This window comes from Grampus griseus, assembly GCF_964374135.1.
Source record: "Grampus griseus genome assembly, chromosome: 18".
Taxonomy (NCBI): Eukaryota; Metazoa; Chordata; class Mammalia; order Artiodactyla; family Delphinidae; genus Grampus; species Grampus griseus.
The window spans coordinates 11,896,534-11,916,187 of NC_139012.1; the positions used below are offsets into that span (position 1 = coordinate 11,896,534).

The 19,654-nt window shown below is 42.1% G+C and overlaps 1 protein-coding gene across 9 annotated transcripts in view; it reads left to right on the forward strand.

The window, feature by feature from the left end:
* Positions 1-18,621, forward strand: part of DOCK9 (dedicator of cytokinesis 9) — a 215,175-nt gene extending 196,554 nt beyond the window's left edge. For 8 of the 9 annotated variants that reach the window (XM_082675480.1, XM_082675487.1, XM_082675483.1 and 5 more), the window contains 6 exons: positions 1,260-1,406; positions 4,974-5,184; positions 10,482-10,672; positions 13,687-13,787; positions 13,922-14,060; positions 16,004-17,205. In XM_082675480.1, the coding sequence (XP_082531606.1) occupies positions 1,260-1,406; positions 4,974-5,184; positions 10,482-10,672; positions 13,687-13,787; positions 13,922-14,060; positions 16,004-16,126 (912 nt within the window). In that variant the 3' untranslated portion in view covers positions 16,127-17,205. Of the gene's footprint in view, positions 1-1,259; positions 1,407-4,973; positions 5,185-10,481; positions 10,673-13,686; positions 13,788-13,921; positions 14,061-16,003; positions 17,206-17,660 lie in introns of those variants that run through there. The other variant, XM_082675481.1, reaches the window with a different exon arrangement.
* The last annotated feature ends 1,033 nt before the right edge of the window (positions 18,622-19,654 follow it).

The window sequence follows — 19,654 nt, forward strand, 5'->3', positions numbered from 1 at the left end:
AAGTCTGTATGTATATCTGTCCAGTCATTACAAACTCCAAAACAAAATTAACATTTTATTCCATTTACAGAAATAAATCACCTGTTCCCTTACACGTCTATACTGCATGTTTTAAACCAAAATTAAGACTTTGTGGTTTCCTTTGTCCCTGTGCTTCTCTATCTTTTATAATACAATATCTCTGCAAGTAGATTTACCATTGTAATATTTCAGAAACCCTTTAGAAAAGGGGTCATTTAAATTTAACTGAAAGTTTAACCTCCAAGTCTCTAACATGATTAAATAGTATAAATTACAATCCATTTATTCAGGGTGTGTGGTTTTCTATGAGCATTCTATAACCTTCAATTTATCCTGTTATTTATTGTCTTTTATAACTTTATAGCAATACCAGTTTACAGACAGTGAAACAGATGTGGAGGTAATTACAGTAAATACATAAAAAGCAAGTAATGTAGTGAAATCACTGCATCTAAACTCCTAGTTTGATGTGGGTGTTTTTTGTTTCATGTTAGCCTGCATTTTTTCTTTTATATACTGTGTTTTTTGCACCATTTTCTCTCTTTCATTTTAGATGAGAAAATTTTTTTTTTAATTTATTTCAAATATTAACCCAATCGGGGCTTTTTAGTTTTCAACCTTTTTCACTTCCCATGCAATACTTAACCTTCTTGTATCGAGACATGATTGGTGCTAAAACAGATGATGACTGGTGATAATGAAAATATTTCCTGATCTTATGCTACAGCCCTTTAATATTTGTCTCATCAGGAAGACAAAACATAATTTACACCAACTTCACATAACTTTTGCCAGACCAGAATGCTTCCTTTTATGCCGTAAAATCCCAAGTAAACGGCAGAGATCAGGAGAAGCGTTTCTGAGGCCTGCAGATAGCAGGCTGCTGAGTCATGTCTTAGTGAGTCTTAGTGAGTTCTGCTCCTTGGGAATGTGAAACAGGCTTGAATCCCATGATTAGACTTCACCGAGGGAACACAGTCTTGAATCCCCAATCTTTCATTTCCCTCCACACTTAACAACAGCATTCTTGGATGAGTTTGCAATTTTGTGTTTCGCCTTTACCTTGCACCCAGACCTCACATTATTATCATTTTCCTTCCTATTCGGAAAGCCTGATTTTGTTTTTAGAATCATTCCCTTTTTTGTTGTTGTTAACTCCTGTAACAAAAGAATCCTTCCTGGGTGGTAAGCCTTGGGCTTATATTTGAGGATAGCTCTAATTGTGCTTTATGTCACAGGGATTCTTTGAAGATGAAGATGGAAAGGAGTATATCTACAAGGAACCCAAACTCACGCCTCTGTCAGAAATTTCTCAGAGACTCCTTAAACTTTACTCAGATAAATTTGGTTCTGAAAACGTCAAAATGATACAAGATTCTGGCAAGGTATGACTATGCTTGGAAACATATTATAGCAATATAATATTGTTTTTTTATGTATGATTGATCATATATTATATATTTATAAATGTGGTAGAAAAAAGAAGACCCAGGAAAAAGTCAGGAATGGTTGGCCTTGAGTGGCAGGTGTATTTTTTTTTTCTTAATACCTTTCTGTGCGTCCCAGGTGTCTTTCATTAAGCAAACCTTTATTTCATAATTTTAAAGATATTATTTTACAAAATAATTAACATCTGAAAGGATGTACTGTTTTTAGTCCCGCTATTTAGAAACTCTGTAGGAGTAGGGTCCTAGGTTCTGTTTGTCTTTGTAGTTTTTCCTTGCACTTAGCACAGTGCCTGGCATGTTACTTGACACTCTGACTGTCTGATATATGGACAGATGGATGGGCAGACAGAGAGACCAAGGAATGAACTAATTAGCCAGCACATTTGTAGGAATGAGATCTACTTTCTACTTAGAGAGGCTGTCCTCTGCTGTATCGCTCTCATGAAAACCCTTTCTGAACGTACACGTTTTTCCTATACGTTTATGTGTTCCACTGTCTTCAGGGCATCTCCCGAGAGATGGGATCCCTTTGTTTCCGGAAACTCAGGCCAAGATAGAACTTCTGTTCTTTGCATTAAAAATGCTTCTCCTGGGCTTCCCTGGTGGCGCAGCGGTTGAGAGTCCGCCTGCCGATGCAGGGAACATGGGTTCATGCCCCGGTCTGGGAAGACCCCACATGCCGCGGAGTGGCTGGGCCCGTGAGCCATGGCCGCTGAGCCTGCGCGTCCGGAGTCTGTGCTCCGCAACGGGAGAGGCCACGACAGTGAGAGGCCTGCATACTGCAAAAAAAAAAAAAAAAAAAAAAATGCTTCTCCTGCTCAGTTTCCAGCAGCAATAAGTTCTACCTTTTTCTCAGTTCATCCTTTTGGAGGATCCTTCGTTCATTTTTGGGGGGCCTGAGCCCTGCTTTGGAGTCCCCAGTGTCTGGAATCTGTTTCCTTGGGGCCCTTCATTTTCTCCAGAGAAGACTCTTCCAGTCTCCTGCCCAGGTGGTAGGGAGGGGACAAGGGAGGGGGAATAATTCTGAATTCTGGAGGCAGGGGATGAGCAAGGGCGAAGGTCCCACGTCCGGCTTGCAGCCTTTCACCTGCCCTTCCTGCATCCTGCTCTGTTCCTTGCCCCTGCTTTCTGCTGAGACTGGTGAACCCACTTAGACTCTTTCCAGACCGGTTTCTCCAAGGAACGGTCTCTACTCTCTTGTGGGGCTGGAACTAGGGAAGGGAACCCAGGGTTCTGCCACCTCACATAGACTTTGGGCCACCTGCCACCCCACACGTCTCCTGGTCACCGAAACCCTGGTCCTGGTCCTCTACAGATGCCAGTCTGTTCAGGCTCCATAACAGATACCATAGACTGGGTGGCTTATAAACAACAGAAGTTTATTTCTCACAGTTTTGGAGGCTGGGAAGTCCAAGGTCAAGGCACCGGCAGATTCGGTGTCAGGTGAGGTTCTTCTAACTGCTTCACAGACTGCTGTCTTACTGTCGGGTCCTCACATGGAGGAAGGGGTGAAGGAGCTCTGTGGGGTCCCTTTTATAAGGGCACTAATCCCATTCATGAAGGCTCTACCCTCCTGACCTAATCACCTCCTGCCTCCTAATACCATCACATTGAAGGTTAATATTTCTGCATGAGAATTTTGGGGGAACGCAGACATTAAGTCTATCACAACAGGCTTTTGTGGGGTGATCTGACTCCCCTGTTGTTGCCCCTCTCCATGGGAACTTGGGTTAGAACTTTCTCTCCCAAGTCAGGAAGTACATCTCCATGCACCTGCCTTCCAGATATTCATTAAATTCATCCACTGCTGTTCTGTCCTCTCTTCTTGGTCCTTGCTGGTTAATTCTATACTGTCATTTTAATAGAGTTGTGCAAAGGAAAAGGGACAAATGTACATTGTTGGTCCATTTTTAGCTAGAAACCTCAACACAACCTTATTAAGACCTACTTCCTTTCTAGACCAAATCACTCAGGTCCAACTTGCCTTTTTCTCTGAAACCAAAACCTTTGTCTGGGTCAGGTTGTGGCTTTAACCTTAACAGCCTTCTGTTAAGGTTCTCACGCATTAGTTCTTCTTGCCCTTTTGATATGTGGTCCTTGATGCAGCAGCTGAAAGACGTCCTAGACCTTCTTCTCTTCCTCAAACACCAGTCCTTTATTCCTTCTGCTGAGGCACACATACAAGTTTGAAAGTGAAAACTAGGGAAACACCACTGAAATACAGGCAAGAATGGTCATTTCCTCTGCTTTTAAATTGTTTCTGCTGAAGAAAGTTAAGTCTAAGAGGTTCGAATACAATTATAGTGATTGGCCTGATGGCCTTTTCTAAAAGAAAAGTAACTCATGACTAGGTATTTTCTGAACTTGTAGTTTAAGGCACTTGCACATCTGTTTTTCATGTTTCTTCACACACGTCTCTGTTAAGAGAACAGTGGTGCATGATAATTTGGGACCAGTAAACCCATCTTGATCTCAGTTGTTTGCCCTCATTCCAGGATCGTCTCCAAATTCTCTGTATGGTCATTTCTTTCATGTCCCCTTTTATTGCTGTAGAAGCTTAAAAACAATACGTGCAAAGTAGATTTATCTCCCTAATAAATTAACTTTTTTTTTTGTATGGAAAGTGCCTATGTTTAATTTTCTAGCATGTCACAGAAGTTAGAGCACCACGAGGTCTAGCCGTGTAGTTTTAAAAGCATTCATGTGCTGAGTCTGTCAGGAACTAAATTTATAATCTGAGCAGTCTTAGATTAGTCTGTACCTGTATTAAATTAATTCATCTACATCTGTTTATATCTAATCTATCTACAGATTAACTATGATTTGGGGGCCTAGGCTTTAAACATTATTAGTAAAATAAACATTTTTGTCTCTAAGCCAAATATGTAAAACTACGGCTTAGAAAATAATCAGAGGAATCCAGATGGGGAGTCATTCCACACACAAACTAGCATGATGTCTTCAAAAAAGTCAATGTCATGGGAAAAAAATAGTCTAGATTAAACAAGACTAAGGAGACAAAACTAAACGTAAAATGCAATCATTGATTAGATTCTGGTTCAAACACAAATAGCTATAAATAATATTCTGGGACATTTGAGAAATTCATCTCAACTTGGTATATTTGGCACTATTAGGAAATTAGTGTTAATTTTGTTACATATGATGATGTATTGTGGTTATGGAGGAGAATATCCTCATGTTTAGGAGATGCTGGCTCAAGTGTCATGATGTGAACCACTTACTTTGAAATGTTTCAGCTAAAAAAAAAGTCTCCATATACGTGTGTGTGTGAATAGACACATATAAACAAATACAGCAAAGTATTAGCAATTGTTCTCAGTGGTGGGTATGTGGGTGTTCATTGTACTATTTTTTTTCAAACTTTTCTGAAATTTCCCAAAACTTTTACTAATACGAAGTGGAAACACACAGCTTCGGCATGCTTGGGAGGAGTCCTTTCAATAGCCATAGCGATATTCCATTTCCTTTATGCATTTAAAGGTCAACCCGAAGGATCTGGATTCCAAGTATGCGTATATCCAGGTGACTCATGTGATCCCATTCTTTGATGAGAAGGAATTGCAAGAAAGAAAAACGGAGTTTGAAAGATCTCACAACATTCGCCGCTTCATGTTTGAGATGCCCTTCACCCAGACTGGGAAAAGGCAGGGAGGCGTCGAAGAGCAGTGCAAACGGCGCACCATACTGACAGGTACAGTCTTCCTGGCCCCTTTCTTTAAGAATCACACCCAGACATCAGCCCAGATGTCAACATAAAGAGCCCTCCAGAAGGGACCCAGAAGCATCTAGAATTGGAAAGGCACTTCGAGCTTAGTTAACTTTCCTTACATATCCATTTCAGCTTAACGTGTATCTAATGCTTGCTTTCGAATACTCATGACATTTTTCTATTTACCTGTTTGTATTTTATTCTTCCACCAGACCAGAAGTTCATACCCAATGTCAGGTAGCTTACCCTTTTTAGAATCTGGTGAAGACAGCTCAGAATGCTTTTGCACACAATTTCAAGTGATTTGCAGACTCTGTAGACCCGTGGCCCCCCCAGGTCAAGAACCGCCCCCCCGCACACAGTGCTGCATCTGTGTCATGGGAAGAGACCCCTTACACACCAGCATGAGCCTGCTCAGAGATCTAGGTGGGGTGAATAAATGGGACATGAGGCTGGACCCCACCCACCTAGTCTCTGAGTGGCTGGCCACCTTCAGCTTGGGCACCTCCAGAACCAGGAAGCTCAGTGCATTCACAGGCTGCCCATTCAGCTGTGCCAGAGTTTTAATGGATCCTTTGGTCCTGCTTAGCCATGGATCACCCACCCCCAGAACTATGCTGTGCATCATCTCCCTGTTCCTGACAAGTGTAGAGTCATCTTGAGAGTGATTTCTACCTTCTTTAGGGGAGCTTGACGCCATCGCTCTTAGGGTTAGGGTCAGCAAATGACGGGTAACCTGAAATAAAACGCTTTCTTGACTTAAAAAAAATTGGTGAGGAGGCTACTGAGAATGCCAGTTGTGTCTATCTCTGCTATTGAAGCCCATTTTTCAAAGAGTGGCCACACTTAAGTCGAACCTGGAAAGCACCCGCTGCTTGTCCGGCAGTCGATGCTGTCAAGTGTTCCGCCTGGGCGGGAACAGGGATCATTGTAATAGTTAGTGAAAGGAGCACTGTGAGGGTGGCATGTTTCAGGTGAGGCTCCACCCTCGCCAGTGGACAGTACACTTTAAATGGGTGAACTGTGTGGTGTGTGATTTATGTCTCAGTAGAGCTGTTGCCAAGGAAAGAATATGGTTCATTATGAAATAGTTCAGAACAGCATATTGCACAGGATTTTTCACCATTCTTATGAGGGAACTGAGATAAAAATTAAAATACAAAAAAAAAAAACACCCCCAAACCCTACATTCTTAAAGAAGGAGTCTCTGCTCCTGCTTTTAGAATAATAAGATAACATGTAAGGCACAAACAATATTAGCCTCTAAAACGTTAACCCCTCCCCATAGGTAAATGAATTGTTTTTCTAATGGACACAGTAGCAAATTCTTACTAAGCAAAATAACTGCATTTCTAGGTGGAGTCATTTGATGAGAATTACCAGCTTACCACGTTTATCTCTACAGCTGTGATGACCTCAAATCAGTGCTTATCAAAGGTTATTCGCGCGAATATCAGCAGCATCAGCATCACCTGGGAACTTGTTAGAAATGCAGATTCTTGGGCTCCACCCAGACCTTCTGGATCGAGGACTCTTGGGGTGGGGCCCAGATGGTTGTGTTTAACCAAGCCTTCCAGGTGATTCTGATGCCACTCAAGTTTGAGAACTGCTGATTTAAATAAACTTAGCTCACTGATGAGTCAAGATCAGGATTTTTTATTACGATTATTCTGCTCAGGTAGCATACTGATTCATAAACAGTTACCATGAGGTGCTTTCCCTGGCCAGTTATGTCACAGAAATATTTTTGATTAGATAACGGGCTAGAGCAAAGCTCTGTACCTGCCAGAGCAGAGGGGACAAAGAGTAACCCCACTGCAGAGAGAAGCAAAGTAGACACAGGGGCTGTTGGCTTGGGAAACAACCACCTTGAGAAGGTGTGGGCAGCACAGAGCCTGGGCCTGGGTCCTGTAGACCCAGTCACATCCTCACTGTGTGACCTTGGGCAGGTCACTTAACCTCGCTGCACCTTAGTTTTTCATCTGTAAAAGGAGATTTGTACTATCCATCTGGTGTCAAAGAATTTTGTAAATTATGCCCAGGTGTGGAAAGAATGTACTTCATTTTGCCACATCTCACCCACCATTGAGCTCCTTGCCTTTTGAGGTTGGTGAGGAGTGAAAGGAGATTATAACACAACACAGCACCAAAGAGGGGTGCAGTTTTTGCCCTGAAAGATTCTGAGAATTTCAGAAGGATAATTACTGGGTAGTGTAAAGATTTAGAGAAGGGGCTATAAAAATGCTATTAAGAGCCTATAAACTACATCCAGCTTCAGTTAAAGACACACAGACCAGGATATTCTGAAGACTTTGAATTTGAGAGTTTTCCCTTGTGTTATTAATCCCTTAGGTTCTTCTTCCACTGCATGCTTCAGAGCTGACCTTTGGCCTTCTAAGTTGTCGGGGAGCCCCTGCCCTCCCTGCCCTCTGAACCCAGACTGGCTCACTTTCCTGGATAGTTTAGTCAGTTAGCTGCAGTTGTGGAATCCTTTGAAAAACCTAATGATTGCCCTCCAGGCCCCCTCGGTGTAAATTTCTGAGCCTGCCTCCCTATGTGATTCCCTCTGTTCCTTCTTTCTTGGAACTCATTCCATGGAGTTTCTTCCTGGTCACTGTTCCAAAGTCTTCCAAATCATGTCCAGGCTCCTCCTCAGGTTGGAAGTATCCTCCTGCCCCTCACCCTCTGTTCGGTCCAGCCAGACCGTACACCCACCCGCTCTTCTCAGCCATCTCTCCCTCGTCCTCCTGCCTGAAGGGCTGCAGATCACTGGTGTGGGGCGTTGATTAATAACACAGTGGCTCACTCAGTCCACCACCTAATTTTCCACCTTCCAGGCCAGTTTGCTCTTTCATTTAGCCATTTGGGCAGTAACACATTCTTCAGTTCAGCTAAATTCATTGAGCACAGGCAATGTTCCAACTTGGCATATCAGCAAAACAGAGCTCTCTGGCTTGTGCAGCTTAGACTCTAGCAGGAGGAGGCAGATGATAAACAGTAAATATAATGGGTAAGTGTATCTGTGTTGGAAGGTCATACACGTTCTGGACAAAAGCAAAGGGGGTTGGAATTGTGGGGTTGGGGGCAGGGGGGCTGCAGTTTAATGGCGTGGCCAGGGTAGGTTTCACTGACAGTCCAGACTTGAAGGAGTTGAGGGAGCGGGCCCTGCACATGTCTGGAGGGAGAAGGCGCCGTCGGGGCAGAGGCCAGCGGCCGGGGTCCCTGTGCCCGGCACATTCAGGGCACGACCAGCAGGCAGGCATGGCTGGAGCTGAGTGAGCCCCAGTGAGAGGAGAGATGAGGCCCACAAGGAAGGCAGGGGCCGGGGCAGTCCCAGATTGCGTGGACCGGGGAGGCTCACGCACAGACTGGAGTTTCCTGTATCATCACACCCCTACTTTGCCTCGTTGACTCTCCAGTTAACCATCGTAAGGAGCAGTGACTCAGGACTTACTTGGCTGAGTGAAATCAGCGCAATGTGCACATCTCACAGACACTGTTGGAGTTGGTTTTTCTCTCTGAAATAATGGCGCTATCGCACTGTGGCACTCAAAAACACTGTGATAACACTAATCACGTGTGTTTGGACATGGCTGTTAGCCTCATGAAACGTGTGTCCTGACAAGTGAGAATGCAGTGGCCCTCCCCTGTGTAAAGCGTGTCAGTCTATCACGTGCGAGTTCACCTCTGGCCGGAGGGCCGTGTTCTGTCTCCCTGGCTGATAAACAGCAGCATCTAGTTCTTGTCATGTATCAAAGGAGCCTTCAGTCCGAAGAGGACTTATCAATCCCAGGGTTGCCACTTAAAAACTCTGTGTCCACAAGGAACACAGAAGAAATAGTAGACACAGACCCTTGGCCTTAGATTGATAAAACATGTAGCGACTAGAACAGGCCTGTAAGTGTGTGACAAACAAGGTTGCATCACGTTGAATGTCTTTTCCAGCCTTGTTCAGACTCTGGGTAACCCAAGGGAACTCTGTGTTTTGCAGGGAGCCGGGCTTTCTCATTTTGTGATCAGTCCTTTTTGAGTAAACCCTCCCCAGCCACTTAGTAAATAGTAAAGAATCCAAACATAACACTCCATCTTACTTTAGCTTGTTAAAAAATAAAATAAGCTTTTAAGCATATGTCTACCTGTTTATTCATAAATATATATTAAATAAGAATATTATAGATTTTTACATATACCATACAAGCAATAAGGTAGAAATGTAAAACAGTACCAAATTGGAACCAGTTATTTTTCTGTTCTTTTTTTAAATAAATTTATTTTATTTTATGTATTTATTTTTGGCTGCGTTGGGTCTTTCTTGCGGTACGCACGTAGCCTTCTCATTGCGGTGGCTTCTTGTTGCGGAGCATGGGCTCCAGGTGCACGGGCTCAGTAATTGTGGCTCGCAGGCTCTAGAGCTCAGGCTCAGTAGTTGTGGCGCACGGGCTTAATTGCTCCGCAGCATGTGGGATCTTCCCAGACCACGGCTCGAACCCATGTACCCTGCGTTGGTAGGCAGATTCTTAACCACTGTGCCTCCGGGAAAACCTTTCTGTTCTTCTTTAAATGAACTCTTTGGTGTTGATATGTTCAGGTGTCTTATTATAAGAAAGGAAAACAATATCGAGTGGCGCCTTTTTTGGTTAAAAAAAAAAAGTGAGAAAAATTAAATATTTTTATTTAATGTTTCTGAATCATTTAAAAGTTTTAAAATATCTTTTATTATTATGCAACTCAAAGAGTTTGTGAATTTCTGCTTCATAAAATACTTTGCTTGGAAATATATTCTCATGTTATTTTTCATTGATTTCTCTGGCCGTACAAACTTAAGCATGTGATTCAAAGTTGTTCTATGGCTCAAGCATATTTCTATGGAACTCTTTTCTGGACTTAATTTATTATATGATATCTCAAAACTGTTTATTTAGTCTTTTTTATATTTGCAAAGCCATCTTATACCTACTAGCTCATTCAGCTCTCATAATTTCCAAGGAAGTAGTGCATTTATGGGTGAGAAAATTGAGCCGGGAATGAGAAAGTGATTTCTTCAAAGACAAACTTCTCATATTAAAGTTGACAAGAACCCAACTCTCTTGACTTTATGTGATGCCTGTCATGCACAATGATAAACGAGGACAATATTCTGGTTCCACGAAATACTGGCATGTGACCTAGGCAAGCTCTGGGTTCCTTATCTGTAGAATGGGAGTAATGATCACTTCTACCTCAGTACTAGTGAAGCACGTGCAAGCTGTGGACTCATTCTAGGCCGTGTTCATCCACAGCCATACACTGCTTCCCTTACGTGAAGAAGCGGATCCCCGTCATGTACCAGCACCACACGGACCTGAACCCCATCGAGGTGGCCATTGACGAGATGAGTAAGAAAGTGGCCGAGCTCCGGCAGCTGTGCTCCTCGGCTGAAGTGGACATGATCAAACTGCAGCTCAAACTCCAGGGCAGTGTGAGCGTCCAGGTGAGCCGGGCGCCGGACCAAGCAAACCACCGGGCAACAGAGAACAGATCCTTAGACCTTGGAAAATTTTAGGTCGTTCACACCAGCAAGGTCCAGTGTAGATCCCTGGCTTTATCAGGTGATCCCCGTTACCTCCCTTCAATATTTGTGCAGTTTCTCCTGATGCCAGAGGGGCGGTAGCCTTGGGGCTACGAGAGTGTCATTCTCACCAAGTTGTCTGCCAGGGGTAGGAGGTGGCTCTCCATACAACCTGGTTTTTCAATAATTTGAGGAATTCTGTGTGCCTAATTGGAAGCATAAAGACTCTTTTAAATATAAAGCAAGTGTGGATAGCTATAGGTTTTCTTATAAAACTGTTGTTTTCTGGTTTCTATGAAAATTGCACCTGAAAAAGTACATTAAGTTTCACTCTCTTAATGGTATCTTTTATTAACAAAATTATTCATTTTAATATAGCCCAGCTAATCAATTTTTCCTTTATTTGTGTGTCCTCTTTAAGAAATCTGTGTCAGAGATATTCTATGTTTTCTTTGTTTAGATTCCTGTGTAGGTGTGCAATCTATCTGAATTGGTTTTTGTATGTGGTAGCATACAGGGGTCAAGACATATTTTTTCCTATAGCTGTTCAAGTGATGTGTACCATTTATGGACAAAGTCATCCTGGATCTAGGTGCTGATTATACAAATATGTTCAGTTTGTGAAAATTTATCAAGCTAAACACTTATGATATATGCACCTTTATGTTTGTATAGTGCACTTCAATCATGGGGGTTTTTTTCAGGTATTTTACGTATATGATTTCCTAAGAAATTAGTAGATGTTAAATCACTCCCTCCAGGGACCAGCATGCTTCTTGCTTTATTGATGTTTTTAAATGTATATAAATAATTCTATCATCTGCTTTATGTATATATTCCCATATCCAATTATTTTCTCTTTCTGGAAGGGTGTGTTTATGAAAGTTACATATAGATTGTAATACAATGGTTTCATTTCCTGAAGTCAGTTTTTGTCAACTTTTTATCAGATCCACGCTGAGCTGTTACCTAGCATTTTTCTAAATGTCTGTCATTCACTGCAAAAGTTTTCCCAGATGTTTTCAGCCTCTTCCCTTATGGCCCAAAAGACTAATGTGCCAAAATAAGTTATCAAGCGAATATGATAAATATTCCAGCCACATGATTGATTAGATAATGGGCCAGAGGCCAAAATCTTCTGCAGCTTAAAACAAAACCTGGCCTGGGAACATCCAGCCTCTATCTAAGGCCAGTGGAAGAGTGTGTGTGCCAGTAAGGGTTGGGGCTGGACAGGTCTAGCCTTCTAAAGGGCAAAATGTGCCCTGCCATTTGATAGTGACCTTGAGGGGTTTTGTTTGTTTGTTTGTTTGTTTATTTTTTATACAGCAGGTTCTTATTAGTTATCTATTTAATGCATATTAGTGTATACATGTCAATCCCAATCTCCCAGTTCATCCCACCACCACCACCACCCACCCCACTTTCCCCACTTGGTGTCCGTACGTTTGTTCTCTACATCTGTGTCTCTATTTCTGCCCTGAAAACCGGTTCGTCTGTACCGTTTTACTAGATTCCACATATATGTGTTAATATACGATATTTGTTTTTCTCTTTCTGACTTACTTCACTCCGTATGACAGTCTCTAGGAGTGACCTTAGAGTTTTATAAATGCCCCATCATCTTTAAAAGCAAAGAATTCCATGATGAAATGAAGAGATTAAGTTTATACATGTGCACCCTCCAGGGTAACAACAAAGCTGGAGTCAGGGGAAATGAACTTTATTGTTTTATTTGTGTGTTTCTTTAATTCTTCCACCAAGAGCCTCTGGGCTTGCTGTTGTACAGGACAGAGCCATCAGGTGGCTCCGTGATTCTGCACTCCACTCCAAGATCTTGTTATGCTGGACTTCATGAAGTCTCATCAGCTTCCCTTCTGCATCTTCTTAAAACTGAACATATATATCGTTTTGGATAATCCTTCATTTGGGTTACCTTTAGGTTGTTAACATAGCTCTCCACACATATCCAGTAATCATATCCAGTTATCACCAAGGGTTAGCTAGTTGTCCCTGTCTCAGAGGGCCCCACCTCTAATGTCTGTGCCCCCCGTCTCCCCACCTCTGGTGTGAATTCTCTCAGCTCAGTTACTGTGCAAGTCCTGTACACTGTGGACCAGGACCACAGCCCGTCCCCTTCACCGACAGCCACAGACGAGACGGACAGCCCTCGCTACTTACCTTCCAAGTCCACCAGGCCTCCCAGGAAAAATCGTGCACTAATCACATGGTCAGGACCTTTCCCAAGATGTCTCAGGTGCCTGGAACTTTCTCCTTCCCATCCAGTGTATCTAACCTTCTTTCTCTCAACACTCCCACGTTTCCTGACTTACCCAACCTCGGCGAACTCTTCTTGGAGAATTAAAGGAGACATTCAGGGCTCTGGTTCACTCATCCTGTTGCTAAATGCCCCAAATCTTTGTCTTTCCAGCCCAACTGAATGGTTAGTTCATTTGAGGATAGCAGATCAGCTTGCCCATGGCTATCTACACAATTCCATGAGGTGAACAGTTGGTTTTTTAAAACTGGCTCATATGCTTAATTTTTCAATTTTCATTGCACTCGCCAGATTGACCTCTTAGTTCAGTGTCATGTAGCACAAATACCAGTTGGAGGACATGGGCTCTGATCTCAGGTGTTTTGCTTATTGGCTATTCGACCTTGAACGGGTCCTTAAGTTTTCCAAGCATTGGTTCTTCCTACCTAAAATGAACCATCATCACAAGTGCCCTAATGAAGGCTGAGATGATAAAATCAAATCGCTTATAACATCATGAGCTTTATTCATGGTTTCCTCTTTGGTGTCCTAAGTTCCTGGAGGGCAGAGGTCATGACTAACTCACTCAAGCAGCATTTTTAGCAAATGCCAACTGAAACTAAATTAATGATAATTGGTATTTTCTTCATAACATAATTTAAGATCTTTGTTCTTTATCTAGGTCAATGCCGGTCCACTAGCATATGCCCGAGCTTTCTTAGACGACACAAACACAAAGAGATATCCTGACAATAAAGTGAAGCTGCTTAAAGAAGTTTTCAGGTAAAGCACACGGGAAATGTCTCTTTTCTTCAAGTATTGATCATTTCTGTGCTCACTCAAGAACGAGATCCTACCAGTTGGACTCATCCTGTGTTCTGTACATGCCTTGATTTCCCTCTCCCACACCGTTCCAGGCAATTTGTGGAAGCTTGCGGTCAAGCCTTAGCGGTAAATGAACGGCTGATCAAAGAGGACCAGTTAGAGTATCAGGAGGAAATGAAGGCCAACTACAGGGAAATGACAAGAGAGCTTTCTGAAATCATGCATGAGCAGGTAGGTGCCACTCTGGAGTGCTTCTCATTTTTGGGGAGCACACATCAGTTGGGGCCTCAAGTGCCCCCAGTGATGGCCTAAACCCTCCGACATTCTTCCAGAATTTTGCTGTCTGAAGGATAGTGTAGCATGCTGCACTGCCGCTACTGCCTAACCATGGGTACCTGGGGAGCAGCTAACACTGTGTCACCCGTCATTGTCTAATATGACCAGAGGAGACCAGCACCCTCCTCCTCTTTATCACTTAATCTAGCTCAAAAACACCTCACATTAAAAAAAATACCAATACCATTCCTGGAAGCTTCTTTATTCACCCAGTCCTTTGGAAGAAGAGGGTTTACCAGCCTGGTTTAAGGAATTCTCTGTTGTAGTAAGTGTCTTTCACCATTTAAAGAGATAGGGTCGTTCAGTTTTTTACTGTTTACAGCTGACCTGGGTGCCCTCGTGGGTTCCTCAAGGCTACTTCTTTATTCCTTGTCATTGTGGGCAGCTTTCCTGATTACACTGCTACTGTCGTCTTGTGTATGAATTCCTTTTGGTAGGATTACATATGTGGGCTCAGTGGTCATCAGGGGGGACAGCTGCCCAGGGAACTGAGTGAATCTCAAAGGCGATCATCTCCTATTGCTTCTTGAGGGGTCTGTTCTCCATCAACCACAGCGACTTCTTCTGAGTCACGGACTCAGTCTTTATGATTAGTGTTGGCACCTTGATAGCACACGACTGCTTCTGTCTGTTCCCTACGGTACTGTCTTTCATTCTCGCAAAATGGAAGCCAAGACCATTTGTGTCAGTTAACGTACCATGTGATGATTTAGTGAGAAGGATTCTGTTGTAGGAAACTCACTTAAATGTCTAAGCTTTAACTTGCTTTTTTCTCTCCTCCATGCTCACACGTTCAGATGGGATGGTAATGTCATTTTTTAATTTTATTTCTCTGGATCTTGATAACTGGCTCACATAAAGTTATTACTGAGTTTGGGCAACTACAGACATTGACGTAATGACCATGCACGTGCAAAAAGAAGCCCTCTTCTGGGCATTTAGAAAAGTAGGAAAACAAAACTGAATAAACATGTGAATCATTAAGCAGAAAGAGAAGGTCTCATGGGAACAAGTTTTTGCAGAAAGCTCAAGGTCTTTTCCATGGGGCCTCCAGACAGGATGGAGAGCTTGGTCAGTGGGTGCCAGCACTTGGCACTAGAAAAGATGAAAGTAGGAAGAAAATTGTGGGCTGAGAATATTAAAATAAACTTCCAGATTGTATGGACACAATGCCATGCCGTGCTCTAAACTACACCTTGAACTTTCCATTATCTCAACAACTATGAAGATTAAACTTTGAACCCTTGAGCAAAAAGAGTCATGACCTGGAGTAGACTTGCTTTTGGATTTTCCAGGGGAGCCTCTGAGTGTGTATGTTCTTCTCAGTTTCCACCTGGCAATAGCCCGAGTCTTGCACTTAGAATTCTTCCCTGCATTACTGAGCGCGAAAGAGACTTGATCAGGGTCAGCGAGGCAGCCACTCTCTTGCTCCCAGGGTAGAAATCTGTAAGACCCTAAGAGAAGGAGCTGGTAGAGAACACCGATGCTCCAGACTCAATTAAAAAAGACTTTTCCAGGGGACAAGGCCAGGTCGTGTCCCCATCAAGTGTGTGTAGGATAGGCCTCAAGGTGCCTTATAACCTGGTGAGGTTAGAAGACTGTCCACTCACTAACCTGGAAAGGAAACAAAACATGTTGTTCTTGACTTTCTCCTTAAAATCCTGACCTGAAAAACGTCATTTATGAGGTGAGCTAACACGCTCCCTCTGCAAACCACCAAAGCCAAGCTCTCTGAGGGCACCGCCACTCACAGTAACAGTGGCCACTGGATGATAAATGTGAGAAGTGTCATTTGGAGCAGTTTACGCTTGGGTAACCTTGTGTTTCTGTGCCTCGAGATTTGCCCCCTGGAGGAGAAGACCAGCGTTTTGCCGAATTCCCTTCACATCTTCAACGCCATCAGTGGGACCCCAACAAGCACGCTGGTTCACGGCATGACCAGCTCGTCCTCCGTGGTGTGACGTCATCTCGTGGACCGCGTGTGGGGACTTGCTTTGTCATTTGCAAACTCAGGATGATCTCCAAAGCTACTCACTGGGCACATGCCAAGGCCCGGGGAGGCGGAGCCCAAGGAGCAGTCGAGGGGAACGCGTGAGAAGGGAAAGAAAGAGCCGTGTTATTTCATAGCAGGTGTTCTGCAGGGTCGTAGGAGAGCACACATATTTTTTTAAACCTTGCTGGCAATAGTCAACATTTTCATTATGTCTTAACAGAGGTATGTGGCGGACACTCTTAAGCTGGAGTTAAATTTTATTCTTCCTTACAGAGTAGTATTAAAAATAAACGGCCTGGAGAAAACAAGTATTCTGGAATGTACATAGCACTGAAATCGAGGCTGGGGTAACCTTTTGCCTCTAGGCTAAGCTGGAAAATCTTGAAAATATTTTTTTTTTCCCGTGGCACATTCAGGTTGAATACAAGAACTATTTTTGTGACTAGTTTTTGATGACCTAAGGGAACTGACCATTGTAATTTTTGTACCAGTGAACCCGGAGGTTTAGTGCTTTTATACTCATTTACTTGCATTTAAAAAATATGAAAGCTTAAGAAACTATGTGAGCTTAAGACTAGTCAAGCAGTTTAGAACCAAAGGCCTGTATTAATAAACACAACTATGCTAAACATTTAAAGTAGTACAGTATACTGTTATGTACACAGAGTTTGTTAATACAGTCTTGGCATTGTGTACATACACGTATGACATTTCTACATTTTTAATACTCCCATCAGCTTCCGCATAAAGTTTAATTGTGACAGATTTGTGTTGTTCTTAGTATATGCAACACACTTGACTTTACTGTTTTATTCTTGTACATAAAAAAAGTGCAATATGGAGATGTATACAGTCTTTGCTATGTTAGGTTTATAAACTGTTTTAAAAATTTCATCCTTTTGCCAAAACGGTGGAGTATGTCATTGGTAAATCATAAATCCTGTGGTGAACAGTGGTGTAATGTAAAGCTTTCACCATGTTATATTTTCTTTTCAGACATTAATTTAGTAATTTTATATTTGGGAAAAATAAAGGTTTTTAATTTTATTTAACTAGAATCTCTGCCCTGCTGTAATTAAACATTCTGTACCACAGCTGTATTAAAAATAACATTGCTAATTTTCCGGTAGTGAGTATTGGGTATTTATTGTCTGACAGTCCTAAGAGGGGCAGGATATTGAAATATTTGGGGGTGAAATAATGTGGCAAAAGAAATTTGCTTTAAAGTACCTAAGGGGGAAAAAAGAGGGTAGGTAGGTGACAGATGTTGGTAATTGTGGAAGCTGAGGCTGGGTACGTGGGAATCATTATACCCGTTTCTCTGCCTTTGTGCAAAGTTTCCATGGTACAGATTTCAAGAGGCAGGGCTAGGGGCCAGATCTTCCAGGGGATGTGGATAAATGCCTTGTTGCACTGCAGTCTGGCTCTGAATTCTACTGGTTGTTCCCAAGTATACATAGACAAGTTAATACTTCTGTCTTTTCCTCTTCAACTCTACCAAGGTCTCCATCTTTATCATCTCCCTGCTTGCTTTGAAGGTGAGTACTCTGGGATAAGATGGTCATTTATCCCAGCAATGCATCAGCGGCCAGGTGTGCCCACACTGCCTGTGCCCTACATCATCATAAACGCTGAAGCCGAGTCAAGTGATGCCTCAGACTGCAGGTGCTGGTCCTGCCTGTGGTTGTGCCCAGGGACCCAGCGGAGGAGCCACTCAGCCCCAGAGTTCCAGCGATGGAAGAAAGAGGAGTCTTTCACAAGAAATAAAATAGCTGGTTTTCCTACTTGAAGGGTTTTGGAGGCTGTCTTTTTTCATAACCAGTTGAGGAAGGAAATCATGATGCTGTGTACATCCTGAGCACCCAGATGCCAAGGATCTTATGGTGTCTTTGGAACTTCTCTGTCAGTGGGCAAGGCTGTATTTTACAGATGGCGACAAGGTCATGAAGAAGAGATGTGAGGAGTTACGACAGCTCACCAGGCTGCAGCCCATTCATTAGTGGATCCAGACTTAGGGCTTGAGAAGATTCTCTGCGTTTGCCCTGAGTCTCTGACATGTCGGCCCCGTGTAATAAACCTTGACTCTCCCTAACACCAGCAGGGATAGGTATAAGAGTTTGTCTCCCTGTCGCCGAGCTGGATTTCCTGGTCACAAATGACTCATTTAGAAGCCATAAAATGCAGGTCATCGTGCAGTAAGATAAATGTATCTAGAAAGAGCTAACTTGCTACCTTGTGGTTAAACTTGGGAAGTAATTTGTACAGATTTCATGTCAGATAAGAGTCAGCTTGGAAGGTGGCCAACCCTCACTAATTACAACAGTGGAGAAAGGAACCATCGCTAAGATGAAGACATCTATTGACCCTGTACTGAAACACATTCACATCAATTAAAAACCTCATTTAGTTTATGCATAAAATTTTAATTTTGGTATAAAGTTACACATTAAAGTAGCAGTTTATTGGGGAAAATTGTGTTTTTTAACATTAAGAAATCTTTATTGCTAATTTTCAATAAATTTTTAAATGTTTTCCATAGATCTTATTCTTTTTTTTTATTGTGGTAAAATATACATAACATGAAATTTACCATTTTAACCATTTTTAAATGTACAGTTCAGTGGCATTAAGTACATTCTTATTGTTGTGCAACCATCACCACCATTTATCTACAGAACTTTTTCATATTCCCAAACAAAAACTCTGTACTCATTAAACAAGAACTCCCCATTCCCCCTTTGGGAAAATTCTTTGACGTAACTTGGGAATTAAAACACTATTCAGTACTTTATCAGGGATATTTGCCACCTGGGAACTAACTAACTCTAGGTAGTATACATAAATAAAGTCAGCCCCTTGCATGGAGAAAGCTGTTGAGAGTAGGGATGTGAAATTAAAAGGTGACTTATGTAATAATCATTGGGATTTACATAACCGTATGTCAGAGTTACTCAGTGTAGAAACTCTGTTCAAAAACATTTTGATTTCCATCAACAGGGGATTGTTTGCATAAACTATTGTACATCTACACAGTGACTCCACTGTGTAGCTATAAAAAGGGATTAATATCTCTGTTTACTGCTTTGGAGTGATCTTCAAGATACCATATGTACAAAACACAAGACAGAGAAAAGTGCAAATAGTGTGCTACTCATTATTCAAGAAAGGAGGGATAAGGAAGCAGAGATAATTGGTTTTTTTTAGATGGAAGGGAAAAATCAAAAAAGAAAAGTTTTAAGTTATTACCTATATGGGGAGAGAGGGAATAATACATAGGGGACAGAGTTAGAGGATTACCCTGTTCAAATATAATTTGCTTCATAGATTTGGCTCTAGAACCATGTGAATATTTACAAAATTATTAAAATAAATTTTTGATTCCTAAGAATTGAAAGCAAAATGAAATAACATAACCACATATACAGTTGATGACACAAATACATAGGAATTATTTCAAATGACTTTAAAATACAGGAATTTCACTGTGCATCTCTAG